The following is a 24,538-nucleotide window of genomic DNA, read 5'->3' as shown; positions in this document are numbered from 1 at the left end:
GAGTGCTCTCTCCAGCTACTATTAGGAAAACCTCCATGCTGCAGTACCATATGTTATCTCAGTACCATGACTGGGAAACCCTGACTAAAGGCATCCTCGAGGGAAAAAGATTTATTGGGATAATGGGGGGGGGGCACCTACCTTTGCCAGTGCTATGGGCCTGATCCCTACAGAATCTTTCCATAGCTGCCTTTTAGGCAGATCTCCCACCATCACATGTATTTGTATATTAAGCCTGCAGTCCTGATCTTTGAAATTAATTTCCATTAACATTTATGTTTTGCAGTAAAGGTCCTGCTTGCATGCTCAGTGATGGAAAAGCTTAACCCACTCAGTTTCTGCATGTTAAAACAGATCAGGGTTCCCTGGATACCCTTGTAATTTTCATTCAAAATGGCTGCTGCCATAAAATGGCTGCTGTAGATGGCAGAACTAGATACAAAATGGCTGCCACAGCTTACCTTCAGTTACAGTGATGATCCTGGTGCTGCAGTGGCAACTCCTACTAAAGCAACATTTAGAAATATCTGCCAACTGAATCTCCAGTGGCCAATTAGAAGCTTTGCTCGGTTGGAAGCCCCACACACTTTCTAAAACATTTGACCCCACATTGGGGACCCCTGGAACAGATGCTAAATACCTAGGATCCCATCCAGAAACAATATGTAATCTTGGATATTGCACAAATACTCATATATTGGGGTAATAAAAGCAAACAAACACCACGATGTTGCTGAGATGTTAACACCCTGCCTGACATAGAACTCGGACCACAACTGAAAATGTGTGGCTACTCCTCTGGAATTAATAAAAAGAAAATTCTACCACTTAACTGAATTTATGGATGATAACGAAGGCTTCTAGAAATCTCAAGATCTAGATAGACTGATAGATAGACAGATATATACCTTATGTGTTATATACATTATATGATCACATAATGCATCTAATAAATAGGCAGTTGCTCACAGTTGTTTATATTAATCCACATTACATTTGTTAAATCCTAGATTCATAGAATTGTGGAAACAGCAGACCATAAAGAATGCTGATATGCCCAAAGGTGTTGGGGCCACCTAAAGAGTATGATGTTGACTGGGTTGTATGAGACAACAGGATCTGAGGAACATTGCAAGTAAAATGTGCAGGAACCTATGCATCTATGCAGAATCTGTGCTTTTTTATATTCAGCCTAGGAAATTTATGTTTCTCTAAATATTTTTTAAAAATCATTGGGTGTACAGAATCTCTTAGTGTGTCCACAGCAGATCTTGGGACCCTGTCCTGTGAATCTTGCAAGTTGCAACCCCCAAAAATTCGTTTCTTTAAAGGCACAAAGAGAAAACAGCCACCTACTGACGTATTCTAATAAAGAAGAAACTTGGCTAAGTTTGCCACCTACTGCCAACAGGATAAAACTGCTGCCAAGACTCTTAAAGATGTGTACTCTGCAAAAATGAATAATCTGTCACACTGAAACATGTCTGTAATAGCTGAAAACATTAATACTTTTGCCTTTTGTCTGTTCAGATAAAATTGTACTTTGCGTCTGAATGAAGCCATGCCTACTCAAAAGTAGCCTCCTTTAATACGGCCTACTTCAAGCATTCACCAAATCACAGTGGAACTTTGTTGGTGTTAAAGGAGCCCGTAAGCTCTGTGGAATGTAGTTGGCATGAGCCATCTCATAAGAACATAAGAGAAACCAAGTTGGATCAGGCCAGTGGCCCATATAGTTCAACACTCTTAGTCACACTGTGGCCAAAACCCAAGTGCCATCAAGAGCCCTACGAGTGCGGCCAGAATTCCAGAAACCCTGGCACTGTTGCCACTCAAGCACCAAGAATACAGAGCATCACTGCCCCAGACAAACATCTATGCCTTGTGGCTAATAGCCACTGATGGACCTCTGCTCCATATATCAATACAATCCCCTCTTGAGGCTGTCTATGCTTGTAGCCGCCACCACTTTTTGCTCTTTGGGTGAAGAACGTCACCTTTTTGCATTGCTGCTGACCAAGAATGGTAGCAGAATCAGGTGGGGAATGGTTTTTGGATAGGGCAACCGCCTGAGATTATGACCTGTCAGATTCTGCTACCTAAATCTAGTGTAAATACTGACCACAGTATATTTATTTAGGATTGTTGTTTTCTTGTTCCATGTCATCTGTGCTGTTCTGTCCTAACCTGGATAGCCCAGGCAATCCCATCCCATGAGATCTCAAAAGCTCAGCAGGGCTGACCCTGGCAGTCTTTGGATTGCCTGCCTCTGCATAGCAACCCCGGACTTAACTTGGCAGTCTCCCATTCAAGTACTAACCAAGGCTGACCCTGTTTAGGTTCTGAGATCTGATGATTCAGAACCTGACTATTCAAGCAAATATTGAGGTATTTATATTATTTACATTTTGTTTTGTTCTTATTTCATATTGCATGCATCTGAATGAGACATACCCATAGCAAAGGTTTGTTTACTATTACATTTACACTGTCCCTCTCTGAAGCCAAGCTTGAGGGCAACTTGCAGCATGTTAAAATCAGTTTGAAATACATTAAAACAATAAGTACCCTGAATGTTCTGATATGCCTACTACTTTCCCATATATTCAGTATTCTGTGATGAGTTTTTAAGGCCTATATTATTTTATTTGCTTGTTCAGGCCTCAACCATATGCTTGGTGGAATACTGCCACTTTGAATAGTTCCGTCAGGGCCCAGGTTTTAAGGGACCTCTTTTCATTTCATGGTGGAAGTGTCCTCAAGCTGCAGCTGATGTATGGTGACCCTGTAGGGTTTTCAAGGCAAATGACGTCCAGAGGTCGTTTGCCGTTTCCTGCCTCTACGTAGCAACCTGGACTTCCTTCGTGGTCTCCCATCAAAATAGTAATCATGGGCAACCCTGCTTGGTCCCTAAGATCTGAAAAGACAGGACTAGCAGGAACCACTCAGGTCACTTGGACTAGTTATTTGGACAGCCAGTGTGGTGTAGTGGTTAAGAACAGCAGCTTCTAATCTGGAGAGTTGAGTTTGATTCCCCACTCCTCTACATGCAGCCAACTGTTTGACCTGGGTTCAGTCACAGTTCTCTCAGAACTTTCCCCACCCCACCTAACAAGGTGTCTGTTGTGGGGAAAGGGAAGGTGATTGTGAGCCTCTTTGAGACTCCTTTGGGTAGTGAAACAAGGTATAAAACCCAACACTACTGCTTCTTCTGGTCCAAAAACCAGTTTTTTAAAGGAATGCCACAAATCTCTGGCTTTTAGGGACTAAATGATGCCTCAGAACTCAGTGGGGCTTACTTTTGAGTGGACATGCAATCTAGGGTTGCCAGCGTTGGGCTGAGAAAGGCTAGAGGGAGCTAGAGGAGGGACTGCAGTGGGGCATAACTGGAGTTGCCAGATCCAGGTTGGGAAATGCCTGGAGATTTGGACGCTGCGGAGGACAGTGGGGAGCAATTCATCAGAGCTCACTCTCCAAGTAATCCCTTTTCGCCAGAGGAACTGATCACTGCATTCTGGAGATGAGCTGTAATTCCAGGGAATCCTCAGGTCCGACCTGGAGGCTGGCATCCCTAGGCATAAAGCCACGGCCCTCCCTCCAAAGGAGCCGTTCTCTCCCGGGGAGCTGATCCCAGGAGTTCTCCAGCCGCCGCCGGGAGGCTGGCCACGCTAACGCAAGGCTGGCGCTGCCCGGCGGTCGGAGCGAAGGCATCGCGCTTGCAAGGCGGGCGAAGCAGCATTCCGGACGGCCGGGCTCTAGGGCCTTCCAAGAGGCGGCGGCGGCGGCGGCGGCGGCTTCCTCCCTTCCCACCCCCTGGCTGGGCGGGCCGGCGGCTGCGCGGCCGGGCCTGGAGGAGGTGGCTTGCTCGTGCGGAGTCCCTGCTGCTTCCCCGCCGAGGAGACCTTGGCCGGAACCCACGAGGTCTGTTTTGCGCGGCCGCCTGCAGAGGAGCTGCTCCCCGACCGCTTCCGCGCCGCCCCCGGCCAGCCCCTTCCCCGGCTCTGCCTTGCGCATCTCCCGGCGCCCTCGGCCGCTGGCGCCCCTGCCTCTCCTCCTTCTCCTCCTCGTTCCGAACGGGCAGCAGCAGCAATACAAAGAAGAGGAAATCTGCGCGGGGCCTGTAGAATACTGCACATTTTATTCCTGCTGCACGGGCATGCCAGCCACCCGGTGGCGCCTGGGGATCCCCTGGAATTGTAGTCTCCCGACTACACAGATAAGCCCTCCTGGACAAAAAGGATGCTCTGGAGGGTGGCCTCTGTGGTCTTGTGTTCCAATGAAGTCCCTGTCGTCCCAGGCGTCACCCCCAAATCTCCAGGGGCTTCCCAGCCTGGGTTTGGTAACCCCCCCCCCGCTCGTGGCCTGGAAGGAGGGGGGGGGCTGGCACCTATTCCTGTATTTGATGGTGGTACGGCATAGTTTAGGGAAGCTTGTACTGTAAAGGATGCCAGCCTCCCGGTGGGGCCTGGGGTTCTTCTGGAATTGCAGCTGGCCTCCAGACTACAGAGATCAGTTCCCCTGGAGAAAAAGGAGGCTCGGGAGGGGGGACTGTGTAGTACTGCACCCCACTGAGGTCCCTCCTGCTTCCTGCTTAACCCTCATTCCAGTTTAGATATCCTTTGGGCCCCATTACTTAAGTCCCCCCCCCCATGTCACTCACTCAACCCTGGTCTATGATAGTTGCAGTCTGAACTTGGACTGTTCTTTTCAATGAACCACACAAAAACATTTTGTTGCTGTTTGCTGGCCTGTACCTCATCATTGTTCCACCTCTTTCTCATTTGCTGATGCCCCGATGTTCTCGTGACCTCCTCACACTTTATGAACAGTAGCTTCTCCGTCTTTTAGCAGGTGACTGATGCTGACTAGTTAATTGAAAAAATCCCAGACAAACACAAGCTAAATGATTTTGTGCTGATCAGTGAGGAGAGCAAGATCTTACTCCAGGCTAAGCTTATTTTATTCAGTGGTAAAATCAGAGTCCAGTAGCACCTTTACGACCAACAAAGATTTATTCAAGGTGTGAGCTTTCAAGTGCAAGCACTCTTCGTCGGACTAAGAACTGACCATCATAACAGTAGGAATATAAAAGCAAAAGTTAATCTTGTTACATTAGTAAACGGTGTCACAGCATCCACATACAGCCAGATGATAACTCCCTGCCAAAACAGTGAGTTAATGTGCTACTTCAGACCAACACTGCTACTCAATGGTGTAGTGGTTAAGAGTGGCAGCTTCTAGTCTGGAAAGAAGAAGAAGAAGAAGAGTTGGTTCTTATATGCCGCTTTCCCCTACCCGAAGGAGGCTCAAAGCGGCTTACAGTCGCCTTCCCATTCCTCTCCCCACAACAGACACCCTGTGGGGTGGGTGAGGCTGAGAGAGCCCTGATATCACTGCCCGGTCAGAACAGTTTTATCAGTGCCATGGCGAGCCCAAGGTCACCCAGCTGGCTGCATGTGGGGGAGCGCAGAATCGAACCCGGCATGCCAGATTAGAAGTCCGCACTCCTAACCAGTACACCAAACTGGCTCCAGGTTTCATTCCCACTCCTCCACATGCAGCCAGCTGGGTGACCTTGGCCTAGTCACAGTCCTGTTAGAGCTGTTCTCACAGAGAAAAGTGGGGTATAAAAATGAACTCTTCTTACTCTCTGGATAGGATTTTTAGGATTGCACAGTTAATCTCAGTGGATTCAGAATGGAGCAATTCTTTACAGGATTGTAACTGATAATTATTTATATTACAGTTTTAATGTTAGCATTAGCTAAAATCTAGTTGAAGCATTTGGACATTTGTTAACTGTCCAAGTAGACAAATTTAAATAGTGAATGTTACATTTCTGAGGAAGTAGGAACAAATGTATGCCTTTATATATTTGTTATGCCATTATATGCCATTATATGCCATTATATATTTGTTAGTTAATACTAGAGGGCTTTTTTGTTTTTCTCTGAAACAGATTATTGTCAACTTCTTGGCAATCAGAACAGGCTCCCAGGTACATTTCTCCCATTTTCTGATTCTTCCTCAATGATTGCCACTCCAAAATCTACAAATAGATAGTTTCATGATAATTAACAAAATATCATAATGTGTACAAAGTAATACAAACCCAACCAGATCCATTAATAAGAGTGGATGAGTGACTCATTATTTTGGCCTTTTGATTTCGTTTCTGGTTTATCTATGACATTGGGAAATCAACGGTGCAGTTTCTTTGCATTGAGTTGTATTCAAATACTACATAGGGAATAGAGCATCTTCTACCCAAGTCTGGTTAAATTGCTATCATAGCCGTGTCTTCTTCCTGCTAATGAAACAGCATGCTGATTTTTTGCTGCATGGTATATAAAATTTCTAGTCTCTTCAAGTTTTGCTTTCTAGAGGGACTTTTCAGCAAAATGCTTGTATCAGATGCTTTTTCTGTCATGTCCTACAAAAAGGCCCTGCTTTTATTTCCTGCAAGGAAATGATTACAGCTTTTAATATTCCTATTGTGTAGTAAAATACGGAAACCTGTCTTCCCTTTTGTTGATATTTTTACCAAGCTAATTGGATGATCAAGTTGAAAGGTTGAATATATAGTACTTTCCATGAATAATTTCTAAACACTGTATCATGGTAGATTTAGATTTGCAGTTTAACTCGAGATATTGTCTCTAGGTAGGGAAAGAATAACTACAGACATTTATACGCAGGGGTTGCCCAGCAGAGCTTCTGATTGGCCACTGGAGATCTGACAGATGAAAATAATATTGTTTCAGTGACAGCTGCTACTATCATATTGGTTTTATTCTCTCTCAGTCCTCTTTCCCAATGTATTTCATAAATTACATCCATTCTCCCCTGCTTCCTCAGTGTGTGTGGCAGCCATTTTGTTGTAGTTTCAGCCTCCTGTGGCAGCCATTTTAGGGTTGTGCCTGCCATCGTGGGTCAGGTGCCCCAAAGGTTCAAGAAGGCTGCATACTTATTCTGTCTGTAGACCTGCAAAGGATTGAGTTTTGAGGTCCTTGGCAGGATTGTAGCTTACAATGTAATTGACCAATGTGTGGCTGGATCCCATCTGCCAGATCCAGTAAATTTAAACCGAAACTGACCGATGGTGTGCACTGGTGGGAAGATCCATTGTTTATTTTTGTTTGTGTATATAAGATGGGTTTTTTTCGGCGGAGTGGTGGTCGTCGGTTTGGTAAAGTTCAGTTCTTCTTGTACCACGCTGGGATCTCAATAAAGAGCTCAGATCTCTTTCAGGGTTCGTGTCACCCCTGAACCCACAGATTTAACAGGGCCTTTCTTAGATGTTTTTTATTCAGGTCCCAACTGATGGTATGCCTATCAGTACTCTTGATCATAGAATCATAGAGTTGGAAGGGTCCATACAGGCCATCTAGTCCAACCCCCTGCTCAACGCAGGATTAGCCCTAAGCATCCTAAAGCATCCAAGAAAAGTGTGTATCTAACCTTTGCTTGAAGACTGCCAATGAGGGGGAGCTCACCACCTCCTTAGGCAGCCTATTCCACTGCTGAACTACTCTGACTGCTGAACTACTCTGACTGTGAAAAATTTTTTCCTGACACTGGCAAACACTGGCAGGGGCTCATGGGAATCATAGTCCATACACATCTGGAGGACCACAGGTTGACTACCCCTGCTTTTGATAATAGTCTTTAATAACCAGAAAGTCATCCTTTTAAATCACATTCCCTTTCAGAATGAAACATGACTGAGGACCCGCAGAGAAATTTCCGATCGGTCTATTATGAAAAAGTGGGCTTTCGGGGTGTGGAAGAAAAGAAGTCGCTGGAAATCCTTCTGAAAGATGATCGTTTGGGTATGTGTGCGTCTGTTTAAAAAGGGAGCTCCTCCACCAGGCATTTGCTTACAGCCTTGACTCTCCATAACAGAAGAGTGTTAGCCTTATTATATTTTCAAATGATTAACAAGAACGGACTTGTTGCCACTGTCGAAAACATTGAAAATGGAATACAATCTAGAGACCGTTCTGGCAGAGTCCAAGTCTAAATAAAAGAGATAACAGAGACTCTTAAAACTTTTGATTTCCAATTAACCTGTGGTGTAGTGTGAACTGGCTTCTCCTGTTTCCACGAGGCTGGAGAGAATTCTGTACAAAGAATTTTTGTTTGGGGATCCACTCAGCTCCTTAGCTTGCTTTCAGAAGCTGTGATCAGTGCACAATGGTGGTATTGGTGTTCATTTCGTTTCGTTCTGCTCCTTAGTCTGTTGGTGTGTTCCTCATGAAAAGTGGAATGCCATTGTTTCCCTTTGCCTCCCACTTTGGGCTGTAGTGAAAAACAGGAGAGACTTGGGCTCGGTGAAGACCTTTGCCCACAGTATATCACCTCCTCACTTTCAGTATAATGTTTGAAGACAGAATCATAGAATCATAGAATCAGAGAGTTGGAAGGGACTGCCTGGGTCATCTAGTCCAACCCCCTGCACAACGCAGGACACTCACAAACCTATTGCTCATCCACTGTGCCTGCCACCCACTTGATCTTGTGCAAAATCAGGGAGATCAGGGCCCTGACGGAACTTAAACAGTTCCGCAGGGCCTGCAAAAAGGAGCTCTTCCGCCAGGCATTTGGTTGAGACCAGACGTAATCAACAACGAATGAAGGGCCACCGCTCCCCCCCCTTCCTCCCAGAACTCCACCAGAGTGCTCTGGACCTGTTGTGCCATTGCACGGTTGCATTGTTGTACTGTTATATTATTGTTATACTGTTTACTATACTGGTATACTGTTACAACCACTGTTATTATTGTATGATTAATGAAGGCTGTTTCATGTATTGTTTATAAGTTTAATGTAAACCGCCCTGAGCCTCCGGGGAGGGCGGTATAGAAATATAATAAAGAAATATAATAAAGAAATATAATAAATAAAAATGTGCAAGTGCTCTTCGGAGAGCTATATGTGCTCCATGATCATTTGATGCTGATGCATCTTGAAGAGGAAAAACTGCAGTTATCTGGAACTCGATTTTGCAGATTGCACCATCTGCATTTACTTGTTCCCGTATAATATGCAAATTGACTGGCAGAGTGGGGAGCCAGACACACCCCATGGGGTTTTCCTATTGGCCCTTAGATTGTATGTGTCGAACTTGAAACACTTTGTTTTATAACGCTATTTCAATTAATTACTTGGGGAGAAAAAAAGAAAAATATTATTCTAAGCAGAAGACATGGTTTGGGAAATATACCTTCAGTGTTTCAAAAAACTACACTTTGCTAACCCAATGCAAGCAAATTTGGATGAACAGGTAAATTCCGCTAGCAACCAGTTGATAAAACGGGTTTGGCTGAAATGACGGGGAAAAAATCCATTATCAATCAGTTGGTAAAACAGAATACAAAGGTAGTTTGAAAATGAGATGGTTCATAACAGGCTTTAATTTTATTTAAAAAAACTTTCTTACAGATATCGAGAAGCTGTGCACATTTAGTCAAAGATTTCCCCTCCCGTCCATGTATCGAATCCTGGTGTGGAAGGTGCTTTTAGGTATGGCTGATTAATCCCCAAAGGCTGCATTCTTGGGTTTCATTGGCGCGTGAGACGTAGTCTCAGAATCATTGTGAGATTCTGGAGAAACCTTGGAATGGAGGTCTTACCTTCCACGGGTACTCAGATGACAAGTCAACCAAGAACTGATATTCTAGAGTTTTGTATTCAAAGCTGGGTTATTATGTCTGCTATTGTTTTTAATCATTAGCTTAATTCTTGTACTTCTGTTTTTATTGTAAGCTTTGGATGCCCTGTTAGTGAGAGAAACAGCAGACACAGAAGATAAAAAGTTGCTATAAAAACATGGAACTTCCAGTTAGAGTTAGGCCTGGACTAGAAAATTCCAGTTCAAGGTTCAGGCTGTTCTTGACCTCAGATGACCCAAGCCCCTAACATGAACTGGTCTGATTCATTCCAATCTGTTTAGCTTCTCCCTGCTTAAAAGGGAGAAGCTAAATTTAAAATCAGGGAGCTTAAAAGCAGGGAGAAGCCAAACAGCAGGTTAAAATGGCTTCCTGCCGAACAGCTGATTGCACAGAAAACGAACTCCCTGAATAAGCAGCTTGGTGGTCTGCTGGCTGCCTCACGGCAATCATTCCGACATGCCAGTTCCCTTCCCTCTCTTTGAAAATGTGAGGGAAATGAACTACAGCACTGAAATGGCTTTTGGTTATTTTAGGCCAGGGGTAATCAAACTGCAGCCCTCCAGATGTCCATGGACTACAATTCCCAGAATTCCCAGAATTGTAGTTCTGGGAATTGTAGTTCATGGACATCTGGAGGGCCGCAGTTTGACTACCCCTGTTTTAGGCTGACAGTAGAGCATTCGTGCCTGTCTCTGGTTAGCCTAAAATGGCTGCCAGCTGGACCCTGAACCAAACTGGACAAAAGTCCATGAAAGGTTCAGGGAGCTTGAACCAGGGCAATTTAGCGGCATTTTTTGGTTTGTGCCCAAGTTCATGCCCATTCCTGCTTCCAGTGGCATACATGTGTGTCTTGATATGTTGTGATGGAATATTTGCTACTTTAGTGGGTTGAGTCAAACCTTTTTGTGCCAGATGTTATCCAGAGCAAAGGCTGCAGCTTCCTTGCATGCTGAAGGTTCTAGCTTCAGTCATCAGTTAAAACAATATCAGATAGCAGGACCCCGGAGTGTCCCTACAAGTTAGGTTAGATGGGTCGATATTCTGGCTCACTTATTTCATACGTTCAAAACATGTCCTTTTAAAACATCACTAGTATGGAAAGACTCTTTAACTATGTGTATCCCAAACTTCAGTTTTATTGACTGCACTTGTATCAAAGCCCATTTTAAAAAGGGGCGGCAGGCAGGAGGGTGTGAGAGGGTGGCCACGGCTCCCTTTAGCCCGCTAAGTGAGCTAAAGGGAATGGAAAGCCTCCCCCCCTTGCCGGCTGTGCTGCCACGGGAGGCTCCCTTGGGCCTGGGAAGTGCTGTCGCTGCAGTGCTTCCTGGGCTAAAGGGAGTGGAAAGGCCCCCCTCCAACGGCGGCAGTAACAGGGTTTTGCGGCCCACAGGGAGGCTCCAAACTCCCCCCCCCCTCCAGCTCTCTCCCGGCAGGAGGGTACCTGTGGGCCGCAAAGGCCTGTTGCTGCCTCTGTCGCTGCCTCAGTACATACTTGCCAATGCACGCCACAAGTTTTATTGTTGTTTTGGGAAGTACCCTAACATTTCTTTGGTCCCTGTATGAATTGGTCAGGTCCAAGTCCCTGCACAGTACTGTAATCTAGGCCTGGTATTGAGCCCATTGGACAGGAAAACTGTAAGAGGAATATCTAAATGTTTGCTTCTGTATCAAATAATATATATTTTCCTCTGTTTTTCTCCTTTAAAGGTATTCTTCCTCCCCATCATGAATCTCATACGATTGTGATGAAGGACCGAAAAGAGCAGTATAAAGATGTACACCATGCCCTCCAAGTAATTCGCTTTATCAATGAGTCAACCCCACAAGTTGAGGTTTTCCTCCGGATGTATCAGCTGGAATCAGGAAAGCTGCCTCGAAATCCATCTTTCCCATTGGTCAGTCATCTTTTATGTGATTGTCAACAAGACTTTGGTATACACGTCCAGGTCTTTCTCCCTGTAGTTCTGTATTAAAGGAAATACACAATGGTGAATGCTGTCCTCCTAGAGCTATTGTGTCTCCATAGAGGACCTGTGCATGGAACCTTTGGGGGGTGGGGAGAGAACGGAGATGGCATGCTGCTCTTTCTTCTGTTTTCGAGTTTACCTGTAATTTCTGAATGTATCTAGGATTTTCTCCTGAGAAAACTTGGATACATTCAGGAAGCCAAAATATCCCTGAAAAATACCAATAAGGTATTTCTCAGATATGTTTTTATTTTTGGCTGGGGGGGGGACACACCTGAATGCACACACCTACTGTATCTCCTTGTTTCCTTGGTCCCGGCCTGGTGGAATGCTCTGTTGTTCTGATACCTATTTAAAAATCATTTCTGTTACAAATCCATTACTCATGTCTCAAGTCTCCAATTACATTATCATTTCCCATACATTGCAATCTGAAAACGTCTTTAAATCATTTACCAGATTGACCCAAAGGTTACTGGAACCCTCGTGCTTTGGGTTCCCCTTGAATGACTTTAATATTTATTTTATTAATGACAATATAGTTTTAAAAAACAACAAGCTCCCGTGAAGAGTTTAGGATCAGCTGTTGTGGTTGCAATGGTTAGAAAGTATGGTTGTTAAAACATAAAGCCTCAAAACTGTCCAGGTTTAGGGAGTGGCTCCTAAAGCCAAAGAAAATTTGTCAGTGCCTGGAGTGCAGTGAAGTCTGTTTTTTGTTTCCAGGAACCTGAAGACGAAGTATTTCTTGCTATTGCTAAGGCTATGAAGGAGATGGTCGAAGACAGCATCGACTGCTACTGGCTCGTCAGTAGTTTTGTGAACCTGTTGAACAATAAATATAAGGACGCTTTACCCCAACTGGTAAGAATGTATTTGTCCCCCACGGTGAGAAGAGAATTAATAAAATGATGGGTGTGCAGGTTCTTTTGCATGCTGCGCTTAGACAAAGCTAATCTACAAATAACTCATTGGGGGTCTGAGAACGGCATGGGTGGTCTTGATAGGGGAAATGCTGTGAGGCAGAATGGCAACTTTTTTCTCTTTCCCTTTTGGGCATGAGGAATAAATTATTTTTCAGCTGCATGATGTATTTGTAGAGCTAAAAGTGTTTTTGTCCCACATTTTCACTCAAGGCAGTAGACAGTTAAATGCATTAATTTTTAAAACAATATAAAAACATATAAGTAAATTCCTTCTGGATGACAGAACAAAGGCAGTTACCAATACATTCGCAAAATTTTGCTTAGCATGAAGAAGATGGAAAGCTTTATTTAAACAGAATGGGTAATTTCACTGTTGCTGTATTTTTATATTCTGTCATTGATGATCGCTGATGTTTCCATTTTTATCTGATATATGTTAATAAGCAAATAATCAAATGTTTGCTGGTTTTTGACCGTATTAATAAAATCCTACTCACAGGATATAAGTAAAAATATAAACAGGAATTAGGGTCCGTAAGGGAATGGCAGCCAAAACAGAAAAGTCTTCACTTTTGCCTGGCAAAAGGCAATCATAGAGGGGAATAGATGAAAGGGAGGAGGGCAGGGAGTCATACCTGTTGGCAACTGAGGATAGGGCCCACAGAAATAGGTTTAAACTAGGTGTAGAATGTTATTGGCTAGATAGGAGGAAAAACATGTTCACAGCCAGTGTAGTTCAGCAGTGGAATGGGCTGCCTAAGGAGATGGTAAGCTCCCCCTCACTGGCAGTCTTCAAGCAGTGGCTGGACAGATACATATCATGGATGATTTAGACTGATCCGGCATTGAACAGGGGGCTGGACTACATGGCTAATCTCAGATTCTATGATCTCCTTGTGGAAGGAATTTCACAGATTGGTGCCACAACCACTATCTTAAGTTGCCACCTCTCTCAAGTGAGGTGATAGGCCCTCTCTGAAGCATGGCCTCTTGAGTTGACGATATTGGGGGAAAATAGGGTTTTTTAAAAGACCAGAGTACTTTGGCTTTAGGCCCTCATGCTGAGCATCTGCTTTCTGAAACGTACCTTAACATCTGCTCTTCAAAGAAGTAGTAGAATAAATCACATATATTCCAGTGCTTTCCTGCTAAAATTTACCTGCAAAGAAAAACATGGAGGGCCCTTCAAAATGTTGTCCGTTGTATGTGCTCCCACCTGGGACAACTCACTCTGAAATCAGGATTCTGCCATTTCATTCTGCTATGTAAGTCTTGGGTCCGGAGGAAAACTGTGTGAGAGCCAGCGTGGTGTAGTGAAGAGCAGTCAACTCTAATCTGGAAAACCAGGTTTGAGTGCCCACTCCTCCACATGCAGCCAGTTGGGTGACCTTGGGCCAGTAACATTCTCTTAGAGCAGTTCTCTTCTCTCTCAGCCCCACCTACTTCACAGGGTGTATGTTGTGGGGAGAGGAAGGGAAAGATGTTTGTAAGTCACTTTGTTACTCCTTTGGATCGTGAACAGTGGGCTTTAAACCAGCTCTTCTTGTAGTGTCACATGTGTCATGATCAGAGTCTGCTGTTTCAGTGCGCTCTATATGTGCCAAGTATGCAGGTGAAAGACTGTTTACAGTAAGATGCCATTGAAGAGGAGTCACACTGGGTTGAGCTCCCACTGAATCACTGTTTTGTCTTGTTTTTTTCTTTCACATTTTTTTTAGCACAACCAAAAAACACTGAAAATTCTAGCAACCCTTACAGTCCAATCTAACCTTTTAACCACAATAGTTAACATGACATATTTGCTGCATGTGTCAGATTGAATTTATTCTTACGATGAAATTTGTTTTCTTGCTCTGATTATGACTTGGTCCGTTTTGTCACTTCTCTGCCTGTTTCTCCTGCAGCCAAAATATCTGGAACAAGCTTTGAGCCTTGAAGACAGCAGGCTCCTAACACATCTGAAATCATGTTCAGCGATGAGCCAACTTCCTTACAACCTCTGGTTTAGGAAGTGTTTTTCTGGGTGTCTACCTGAATCAAGCCTACAAAGGTAAGTCACTTTTTGTAGCAAAATCACCAATTCATTTGTTTTAAGATTTTTGAGGAAAATAACTAGATCACCCAAGTGTGTATCTGGTATAGCCATCCCTCAAGAATTGGCAATTACTTCATGAGAATCAGCAGTTTGGCTAGACATTTTTAGACTAAAACTCAAGATTCTCTTTAACAACATATTTAAACTCCTACTTAGATTAAAAGACTGTTCCTTTCAAGGAAAAAGTTGGTTGACCAGAGCCTGGACCAACTTGGTTTTACTCCAATTTTATTATCCTTAATGGAAAATGAAAGAGCAGCATTTTATTGATATTGGATTTTAGAAGTACAAACCGACAAGCAAGACTGGTATATTCTTTGTCGTAGGAGGCCCTTTGAGAGAGATTGTCAACCTCTCCCTGTCTTTAGGGGAGTTCCTGGAGGTGCTTAAGGAGGTTGTGGATCACTCTTTGCTGAAAAAAACTTCGCTAGACCTGCAGGACCCAGCCAGCTACCACCCGGTCTCGCACTCTGTGTTTCTGGGTAAAGTAGTTGAAAGGGTTGCGGTGGACCAGCTCCTGGCATACTTAGATGAAGCTTAGTGCTTGATCCATACCAGTTGGGTTTCTGTCCTGGCCACGGGCTGGCCCCTTTCCTAGGGCCTAGCCGGGTAGGCTCTTGAGAGGTCATCTCTACAGGGAGACCATGTGGGTCTTTTGCTGCTGGTGTCTATTGGCTCTAAGCATGTCAAGCTAAGCCTGTTTTCTCTTTCAGTCCTCAACTGAACCCTCCTCTTCTTTCTTAGGGGGTCCATCCTAGGTCATAATCCATCATGGGCCCATGGGGGGGGGTTCTTGTGCTGGGGCAGCTCTGAACTCTGAAAAGTTCACTCCCCAGTGCATGGGGATCCTGGTGTTTCTCTGGCAGCTGGAAACTCTTACTGTTGGTTTTCAAAATCAGGAGCAGGCGACCAGGTGCTCCGTCTGGGGGGGTATTGACACCGTAGATGTATATTTTCTTTCCTTCAACAAGGAACTGGACATTTTCTGGAAAAAGAGTGGAGTTGAAGGAGAACTGAGCTTGCTAATGATCCAGGATCACACACTGGCTAGGGTGAGATCTCCCTCTCGGAGTCCACCTTCTTCCTCAGCTAGAGAGTTCCCTTGTTCCTTCCAGTCCCTCAACCTCCCCTACAACTGCCGGCCGAGGAGCTTGCTTATTTTCCAAGGAGGCTCATCAGAGGAGTCTCCCCAGTGAGACCTGGAAGTTGGCTGTGAGGTGAGGAAGAGGAGGAGGAGGAGGAGGAGGAGGAGGAAGAGGATAATGCATCCTCTCCTGCCAGAAAGGTGAGGTGAGGTGAGGAGGAGGAGGAGGAGGAGGAGGAGGAGGAAGAGGATAATGCATCCTCTCCTGCCAGAAAGCAGACTACAGCAGCTGAGGCCTTTGTCCCAGGCAACCCTCTCGACTTCAGAGGACCGCTCCAAATCATATTGCTCACTTGGAGGAAACTCCAGACAGCATCCAGGAGGAAGTTGTGGGGGGTGACAGGAATTCTAAACCAAAAACACCTGTGGGAAATTCTGACCTCCGTAGCCAAGAGGTTAGTGGAATCCTGAGGGAGAAATGGGCGTGGCTAACTGCCAAACTCCCTCTGTCTCTTGGCTCTCCAGAAGAAAGACAGGCTACTCTCAGGAAGCCCTTCGGATGGGTGGCCTTGAGCTACGGCTGGAAACCCTCCCTTGTCAGCCTTCCTCCCCAGTTGAGCTGCTCCTTCCTCCAGGCCTCAGTCAGAGGAGAAACCTGCCCCTCAACATCTGGCCTCCCCAGGATCGGAGTTTGCCCGTGGCCAGAGTACGCAACACAAGGCTGCCCGTCCCCTGAGCAGGTTACTCAGAAGGAGAGACATCTTCCCAGACCTGACCTCCACAGACCGCTTCGCGGAACGACTCAGATTCTGAAACACTGCAGGATTCCCCTCCGGGTTCCTCAGTCAGGGAATGAGAGAATCAGGGACAGAAAGGGGTTTTCCCTGCTGGAGGTTGGGCTCAGGTGACCATCTCTCCATGCCCCTGAACCTTTTCCTCGTTGGGACTTGCGCTGAGGCTGAAGTTCCTTCCAAGGGTGCTCCAAAGGATTGAGTTCCTGGGACTGACCCTGAAACATCCATTCTAAGCTTCCCTCGGAGGCTGGCTTCTCAGAGAGGAGGAGAGGGAAGAGGTGTTTCCTGACCTGAGAGACTCTAAACAAGGAATTAACTGAGATGGAGCTTTTGACTGGTCTTACATGAATTGTAAATGTGGTCGTAGCCTTCAATGTAAATGTAAAGTTCTGCATTTAGGTAGGAAAAGCCATCTAAACCAATATAGCATGGGGGAGCTGTATCAAACGGAGTATCGTGTCCAGATCACGGGAAGTGATGGTACCGCTGTACTCTGCTCTGGTTCAGCCTCACTTAGAGGCAACAAAGATGGTGAGGGGTTTGGAGACCAAGACATATGAATAAAGGCTGGGGGAGCTTGGTCTGTTTAGCCTGGAGAGGAGACAACTGAAAGGGGATTTGATAACCAAGTATTTAAAAGGCTGTCATATAGAGGGTGGAACAGAGTTGTTCTCTCTTGTCCCTGAGGGATGTACTGGAACCAATGGATGACATTAATTCAAAATAAATTCCGTCTAAACATCTGGAAGAAGTTCCTGACAGAGTGGTTTCTCAAGGGAACAGGCTAGGTGGTGGTTGGTTTTCCATCTTTGGAAATTTTTAAACAGAGGCTGGATAGCCATCTGACAGAGAGGCTGATTCTGTGAAGGTTTGAGGGGGTGGCAGGTGACAGTGGATGAGCAAGAGGGTTGTGAGTGTCCTGCATACTGCAGGGGGTTGGACTAGATGACCCAGGAGGTCCCTTCCAACTCTCTGATTCTACAATTCTATGGTTCTTTGATTCAGAAATCTTCCAACCTGGACTCACCGTTTGTCTGTATTGTTCTGCTCCAGGTTTCTGGTGCAAATGCCCCCACCAGTGTTGGGAGGCAGGATGTCCCTCCTGATGGATTGTGATGCGAGACTGGTTCTGGCCATCCCCATGACAACCCTGCAGCCAATGAGGCAGAGGCAGGAAGGAGCTTTGGAGGCCTGTGCTGAGGACAGGAGAGGTCCTCAGGGCAGGCGGAAGGAGTTACCAACCAGGAACCGTTAGCCTGAGAGAGGAGCGGAGTGGGGGGAGAGAAGGAGTTAGGCGTGAGTTAGGGGAATTCGGAAGGGATTTGTTCCCTCTGCCTGGGAGACACTTCTTGGTTGCCAGCCTTCGTGGGCAGCCTGGAGAGCTCCTAGCATTCCAACTGCTCTCAGGCAGCAGAGATAAGTGTCCCTGGAGAACCAATCCGTTTTGAAGGGCAGGCCCCGTGGAATGGTCCCAAGCATCCCGAGCCAGCCCCCTCTCCCTGGTTGGGCCTACCAATTCCCCAAGTCCTGATCCTGCATCTCCTCGAGAGCTCTCTCCTGCAGTCCAGGAGGCTCTGGCTTCATGGTATGAAGGAGGGGATAGTGGCATCGCCAGGTGTCTTCTCACATTCCCTTTTCACACATTTTCTTCAAGGCAGCGATGATAATCTTTTATACCTTCCATTCCATTCCTTATCACCCTGTCTCTCTGGATTGGTTGCAAAAACATGGCATAACCCCAGGTGAAACCCAGGTTAACTACGCATGCGTGATTTCAAGGTGTGAGCTTTTGTGCGCATGGACGCTTCCTCAGCCAGGCTTTTTCCCTTGTCCCATACAAGAATTCCAAGGCCCCCACAGGGTCAGAAAGGAATAGGGACTCCTGGCCTACACATCACTATCCCACTCTGGGCAAGTTGGGGCTGCCAAGCGTCATTTCAATTTAGGCAAATGATTAACATTTTAAAAAGGAATTTCTCCATGTTCTCTTAGCCTGCCTTCCTGAAATCTCATTCTGAATGGAGTGTCTTAATTGTGCTGAGAAGGAAACTGAGAGGAAGCATACTGTCTTTGGACCAGATCTGGCTTTAAACATTTTCATACTTCATGGACATCTGCACTTTTGGTCATCCTACCCCCCCCCCCCGCCCCCCCCGCAGAAAGCTTAGTATACTTTGAGATTCCATTCTGGTCAGGGAAAATAAAACTGCATTACTGAATATAAATCCTGTGTGAAAGCTTTTAAAATTTTAACTCTGGTTGACTTTTCCAGGGTTTGGGACAAAGTTATCAGTGGTTCCTGCAAAATCCTTGTCTTTGTGGCTGTTGAGATTTTGTTAACGTTCAAAATGAAGTTGATGGTACTGAACAGCGCTGAGAAGATTGCCCAGTTTTTGGAAAACGTAAGCACACTTTTCTAGTGCATACTGAACAAAATCCAGGAGATTATATTTCTTTGTCAGATTTTTAGGGATCCATTATGAGGCTCCATAGACTGGTTGTGAATGATCACAAATAATTTAATATTTATTCTGTTAAAGTTTATGATCATAGGTTGGGGCGTTTTATGATCTCTATGTTAGTAACTATGTAATATTTTAGATTGTTTAGTGTCTGTACCAAACATCTCATGAAAGTTGTGTGCTGCGGATGGCCTGTGGTGTACGACAGAAGCCCTGTCCCACTGATTAGGTCAAGAAAACAAAGATGCCTGTCTCTTGTCTTTTGTAGGTACCTCAAGATAACACCGATGCAATTGTGAGCAAAGCCATTGAGCTGTGGCAGAAACATTGCGGGACCCCTGCTCATTCAGCCTGAGCCCCCGCCGACCCCATGGCTTAGGGTTTTGGAGGGGGGGGGGTTGCATTCCTTTCCCTGGAAATGTGTGATTAAAATTATTTAAAAATGGGGATGTGTTATAATTTATCTCGTTTTCTTGCTTCCACTGTCGGAATGGCTTGCAGTGTATAAGCCTAGTCAAAAGTTGGGCTGCATTGTGATTATAAGTACATGTAGCTTAAAATGTCCCAATTATCTCAAATTTGTGACCTGTACAGATATGCCTTCACGTATTCTGTGAAGGTAAAGGTGTGGCAGGTTACAGTAGATGAGCGATAGGGTTGTGAGTGTCCTGCATAGTGCAGGGGGTTGGACTAGATGACCCATGAGGTCCTTCCCAACTCTATTATTCTATGATTCTACATATTAACTATTGAAACCTGAACTGCATTTCTTCTAATCTTTAATGTTGGGGATTGCTAGAGGGCTATATAACATTGTAATATATTCCAATACCGAAATGGGCCGAATCTGTGGACACTTAAATATGTGTTGGAATTCAGCGGGAGGCATTGCTATAAGACACAACTGTGACTGTAAAGGTGGGATAGCTTTTTGGCCTTTGAATCCACCTGCACCTTTTTTGCAAAGCCCAGGCGAGCCTCCCATTGCTTTTGCTTCACAGGTTCGGATTTTTGATCATTACCTGCTTGCAATTAGTGGCACAGAAGTGTCTGAAGAAAGGAAGCTCGCATTGCTCATTCACTCTTTGGGAATGCATTTTTTATACATTGCCTCTTGCTGGTAAGAAATACGACACTGACTCAAGCAGAAAGAAATATTCAAAGGAAGCCTTGGAAATGACAAACTGACCCTTTGATAGCGTTCACATCAAAAGGATGGGGAAGAAACTCTCCAGTCACCATTGGAGATGTGCAAGCCCCGGGGGAGGGCAAGGTCCTACTGGGGCCTTTGAAGGAGGACTCATTGGGGCCAGGACTTGAGCTCAGGTTGCCAGCTCCAGGCTGGAGAATTCCTGGAGGTTTTGTGGTGGAGTGTGAGGAGGGCAGGCTTTGGGGATGGGAGAGGGCTCAGCTGAATATAACATGTCGGACTCTACATTCCAGAGCAGTTATTTTCTCCAGAGGGATAGATCTGTGTCTGGAATCCAGTTGTAATTCTAGGAAGCCACTCTAGGCCTGGCTCTTGCATTGTTGGGCCATACACTGACAGGCTGTATCCACAGCTGTAGTTGCCCTTCAAGCTACAAAACAATGACAGTAACCAGTATTACGGAGTCAGTGGCACCTTTAAGACCAACCAAGTTTCATGCTGGGTATATGGTTTTGTTGGCAGTGGTCTCAAATTTTGTTCTGCTGCTTCAAACCCACATGCCTATCCACTTGGTAACCAAGGGTGACACGATAGCCGTATTTAACTGTGTAAAAGACAGACATGTTAAAGAGGGGGCCAGATAGCATACTGCAGCTTTAGAGACAAGGGCCCATTCCACACACATAGGATAATGCACTTTCAATGTGATTTGGCAACCGGATTTTCCTGTGCGGAACAGGAAAATCTACTTCTAAAGTGCATTGAATGTGTATTATCGTGTGCGGAATGGGCCAAGGACTAGGAGCAATGGGTAAAAATTACAGGAAAGGGAAGTCTCAGGTTCAATACCCAGCATCTCCAGTAAAATGATTAGGGAGCAGGCACCGTGAAAGATCTCTGAAGAGCTGCAGTCGGAAAAGACAAGACTGATCATGCTAGACCAGTGGCCCAACCCAGGATTTTGCAGTTCCAAGTGTCCAAGCCAATTCTCCCAGCCCTGTCCCACCCATGCAAAACGTGTCTTGGGTCATCGTACTCTTACCTTGGCTGGGCCGTATGGTTTTTGAGAGTCTCCCTTTGCAGTCCTCTCTCTTCTTACCTGTTTGGATCTGCATCAGAACTAGAGGACTTTTCTCCTACAGAGGTAGGAGGAGGAACTGCTTTTTATACCCTGCTTTTCACTAACTGAAGGAGTTTCCCCAGAACAGACACCCTGTGAGGGAGATGAGGCAGAGAACTCTGGTGGGACAGCTCGGTGAGAACAGCTCTATTAGAGCTGTGACTGGCCCAAGATCACCAAGCTGGCTGCATGTGGAGGAGCAGGGAATCAAACCTGGCTCTCCAGATTAGAGGCTGCTACTTTTAACACTGGTATAATGTCACAAAGTGTCAAATCCTTCCTTAGCCAAGGTGGTGGATTTTTTTTTGAAGTGTGCCGAAACTGCCAAAAACCTGACAACCCCCCCCCCCCCCCAAAAAAAACGTTCTGTCCCCTTAACAGAGGTTTGAGGGGATGTTTTTCCCCAGGTGATACTGTTCACCTGCCTGCCATGAAGACCTTCACCTGTTAGCCAGAACGGTTCAGTGATTAAAGAGTTGTAGACTCTATTCTGGAGAGCCAGGTTTGATTCCCAACTGCTCCGCATTGGACCAGTCACAGTTCTATGAGCTCTCTCAGCCCCAACTGCCTCCCAGGGTGTCTGCCGTGGGGAGAAGAAGGGAAAGGTATTTGTAAGCCGCTTCGGGTAAGGTGACCAGATTGTCCCACTTTTGGAGGGACATCTGGGGCTACCTGGCAAATTGTACTTACGTTGAAATTTTTAAAATATATATTACTAGAAATATAGCCCATTGCAGTCTGAAATGCAATGGGCGCTAGCAGCCCCCAGGAGTGAGAGTGGGTATTGGGGGGGGGGGGACTACCTGCAGTCCTTGCTGGAGTCCTGGGCTTTTGGCGGCGGCGGCCTGACGTTTGAGTCTGGTTGTTATGTATGAAGGCTGAATTTCACTTTATATGTAAGAGTATGACTTGAAAATTTCTGAGAATATGCCTTGTAAAATTAACTAAAGGGGGGGGGGAAATATGACATAATGAAACTGTGCCTGTTTTTGAAACATTGAAATCTCCTAATAAGTAGAAATCTTCATCTGGTTTGTGGGTGGCTTTCTTATCATAAGGACCAGCCACGTAATTATCAGATATATAGTGATGAAGAATCATGAAGGTGGTAGGGAAGTTGAATTCTTTCTGAGGCTTCATATGGAAATTTTTCCACTCTCTCTTTTGTTTTAATGGACACTGAATTGTTCTCAACATTCCACAAACATTTTCAGTACTTATCAAGCTATTTTCAAGGCTCCCCCCACCCTTTGATCTATCCACAAAGCCATATGTGGGTAGCTCCATTATACAGCTTTAGTAATCCACAAAAAAAGCAACTACTGTTGTATTAGATATCGTGGTAATTGCCTTTTATCCAAACAATGAGTGATACGTGTTGTTAATCAAATTGAAAGTTATCCTACTCGTCATTCAGTACTTCAACACGAACTCTATATTGGTGTTAACTGAGCTTAACAGGGCATAAAGAGCAGCTGCTGTGTCTCATTCACCCCATGGAAATGCCTCACTGGGTTAGGGGGTATTTTGTATTTTTATTTTTGCCAAAGGAAACAAAGAAATCCCTGTCCCAATTCTCTTCTTACCTTGTTCTTTCTGGCATCCACTGTGTTTGTGTGCAGCTGGGAAAGCAGGCAATGCTAAAGAGGTGATTGCAGAACAAATAAGGAACAACGACAACAGCTCCCTGCTACTTGGTGGGCAATCTGGTCAAATGCCTCATCAGAAGTTGCTGGAGTCACGCTGCCTTGCAGAGAGCCGTTTTAAGAACGTCTCCGAGGCCCGGGGAAGCTGATCCATGCCCTCCCCAGGGCTCGAAGAGCTTTTTAAAGTGGCAGCGCAGTTTTAAGAAGGTCTCCGAGCCCCGGGGAAGGTGATCCACGCCTTCCCCGGGTCTCGGAGAGGTTTTTAAGGCGGCAGCACAGTTTTAAAATGCTCTCCGAGACCCGGGGAAGGCGTGGCTCGGCTTCCCCGGGTCTCGGAGAGGTTTTTAAGGCGGCAGCACAGTTCTAAAATGCTCTCCGAGACCCGGGGAAGGCGCGGCTCGGCTTCCCTGGGTCTCGGAGAGGTTTTTAAGGCGGCAGCACAGTTCTAAAATGCTCTCCGAGACCCGGGGAAGGCGCGGCTCGGCTTCCCCGGGTCTCGGAGAGGTTTTTAAGGCGGCAGCACAGTTCTAAAATGCTCTCCGAGACCCGGGGAAGGCGCGGCTCGGCTTCCCTGGGTCTCGGAGAGGTTTTTAAGGCGGCAGGACAGTTTTAAAATGCTCTCCGAGACCCGGGGAAGGCGCGGCTCGGCTTCCCCGGGTCTCGGAGAGGTTTTTAAGGCGGCAGCACAGTTCTAAAATGCTCTCCGAGACCTGGGGAAGGCGCGGCTCGGCTTCCCTGGGTCTCGGAGAGGTTTTTAAGGCGGCAGCAAAGTTTTAAAATGCTCTCCGAGACCCGGGGAAGGCGCGGCTCGGCTTCCCCGGGTCTCGGAGAGGTTTTTAAGGCGGCAGCACAGTTCTAAAATGCTCCCCGAGACCCGGGGAAGGCGCGGCTTGGCTTCCCTGGGTCTCGGAGAGGTTTGTAAGGCGGCAGCACAGTTTTAAAATGCTCCCCGAGACCCGGGGAAGGCGCGGCTTGGCTTCCCTGGGTCTCGGAGAGGTTTGTAAGGCGGCAGCACAGTTTTAAAATGCTCCCCGAGACCCGGGGAAGGCGCGGCTTGGCTTCCCCGGGTCTCGGAGAGGTTTTTAAGGCGGCAGCACAGTTCTAAAATGCTCCCCGAGACCCGGGGAAGGCACGGCTTGGCTTCCCTGGGTCTCGGAGAGGTTTGTAAGGCGGCAGCACAGTTTTAAAATGCTCCCCGAGACCCGGGGAAGGCGCGGCTTGGCTTCCCTGGGTCTCGGAGAGGTTTGTAAGGCGGCAGCACAGTTTTAAAATGCTCCCCGAGACCCGGGGAAGGGGCTGCGAGGCCGCTCCGCCGGCCGAGAGAAGGCTTCCCGGACCACCCCCCAGCCGAGGCTCTCTGGAGCCTTCTGCCGGCCGACGCTGCGAGGCCGCTCCGCCATATTCCCTGGGCTGCTTGGGGCGGGATTGACACTCGGAGGGGCCAATCAGGAGCCGCTTTGCGGCTCCTGATTGGCCCCTCCGAGTTTTTATCCCGGACCGGTCCCGCCCTAACTCCTCCCCACTACCCCTTACTCTTTTATTCAGTCCGTGGCGCCCGTGGCGCCACGGGCTGTTTACAGATAATGCCATTTTTGCGTTTTATGCGTTCTATGAAACTTTGTT

At 46.2% G+C, this 24,538-nt stretch overlaps 1 protein-coding gene and 1 long non-coding RNA gene across 6 annotated transcripts; one reads left to right on the top strand and one right to left on the bottom strand.

The window, feature by feature from the left end:
- Positions 1–3,758: 3,758 nt before the first annotated feature.
- Positions 3,759–19,444, top strand: TBC1D7 (TBC1 domain family member 7). Of its 3 annotated transcripts, XM_077353232.1 has the most exons (9): positions 3,833–3,921; positions 5,960–5,998; positions 7,713–7,832; positions 9,445–9,525; positions 11,382–11,569; positions 12,365–12,502; positions 14,469–14,614; positions 18,810–18,939; positions 19,268–19,444. In XM_077353232.1, the coding sequence occupies exons 3-9, from the start codon at positions 7,721–7,723 to the stop codon at positions 19,352–19,354; spliced, it is 882 nt and encodes a 293-aa protein (XP_077209347.1). In that variant the 5' UTR covers positions 3,833–3,921; positions 5,960–5,998; positions 7,713–7,720; the 3' UTR covers positions 19,355–19,444. The 3 variants fall into 3 exon arrangements, with proteins under 3 accessions (XP_077209346.1, XP_077209347.1, XP_077209348.1); XM_077353231.1 differs by lacking the exon at positions 5,960–5,998 and having other exon boundaries at positions 3,759–3,921; XM_077353233.1 differs by lacking the exons at positions 3,833–3,921; positions 5,960–5,998 and adding an exon at positions 3,993–4,851.
- On the bottom strand, positions 11,380–23,153 carry LOC143845130 (uncharacterized). Of its 3 annotated transcripts, none has more exons than XR_013234290.1 (3): positions 22,856–23,153; positions 13,652–13,723; positions 11,380–11,989 (listed from the first exon to the last, which is right to left on the bottom strand). It is a non-coding gene; the product is annotated as an uncharacterized LOC143845130 (long non-coding RNA). The 3 variants fall into 3 exon arrangements; XR_013234292.1 differs by having other exon boundaries at positions 11,380–11,638; positions 22,856–23,152; XR_013234291.1 differs by lacking the exon at positions 22,856–23,153 and adding an exon at positions 17,565–17,838.
- Between the last annotated feature and the right edge of the window lie 1,385 nt (positions 23,154–24,538).

This window comes from Paroedura picta, chromosome 9 (genome assembly GCF_049243985.1).
Source record: "Paroedura picta isolate Pp20150507F chromosome 9, Ppicta_v3.0, whole genome shotgun sequence".
NCBI lineage: Eukaryota > Metazoa > Chordata > Lepidosauria > Squamata > Gekkonidae > Paroedura > Paroedura picta.
The sequence above is the reverse complement of the archived record's forward strand: the minus strand, read 5'-3'. Positions and strand labels throughout refer to the sequence as shown.

Bases quoted from the DNA above. Each gene is read 5' to 3' on its own strand.
- TBC1D7 (XM_077353231.1), top strand. From the start codon at position 7,721: ATGACTGAGGACCCGCAGAGAAATTTCCGATCGGTCTATTATGAAAAA. The intron at 11,570-12,364 runs GTCAGTCATCTT...TTTTGTTTCCAG, and splicing joins GAAATCCATCTTTCCCATTG to GAACCTGAAGACGAAGTATT. The intron at 12,503-14,468 runs GTAAGAATGTAT...TTTCTCCTGCAG, and splicing joins AGGACGCTTTACCCCAACTG to CCAAAATATCTGGAACAAGC.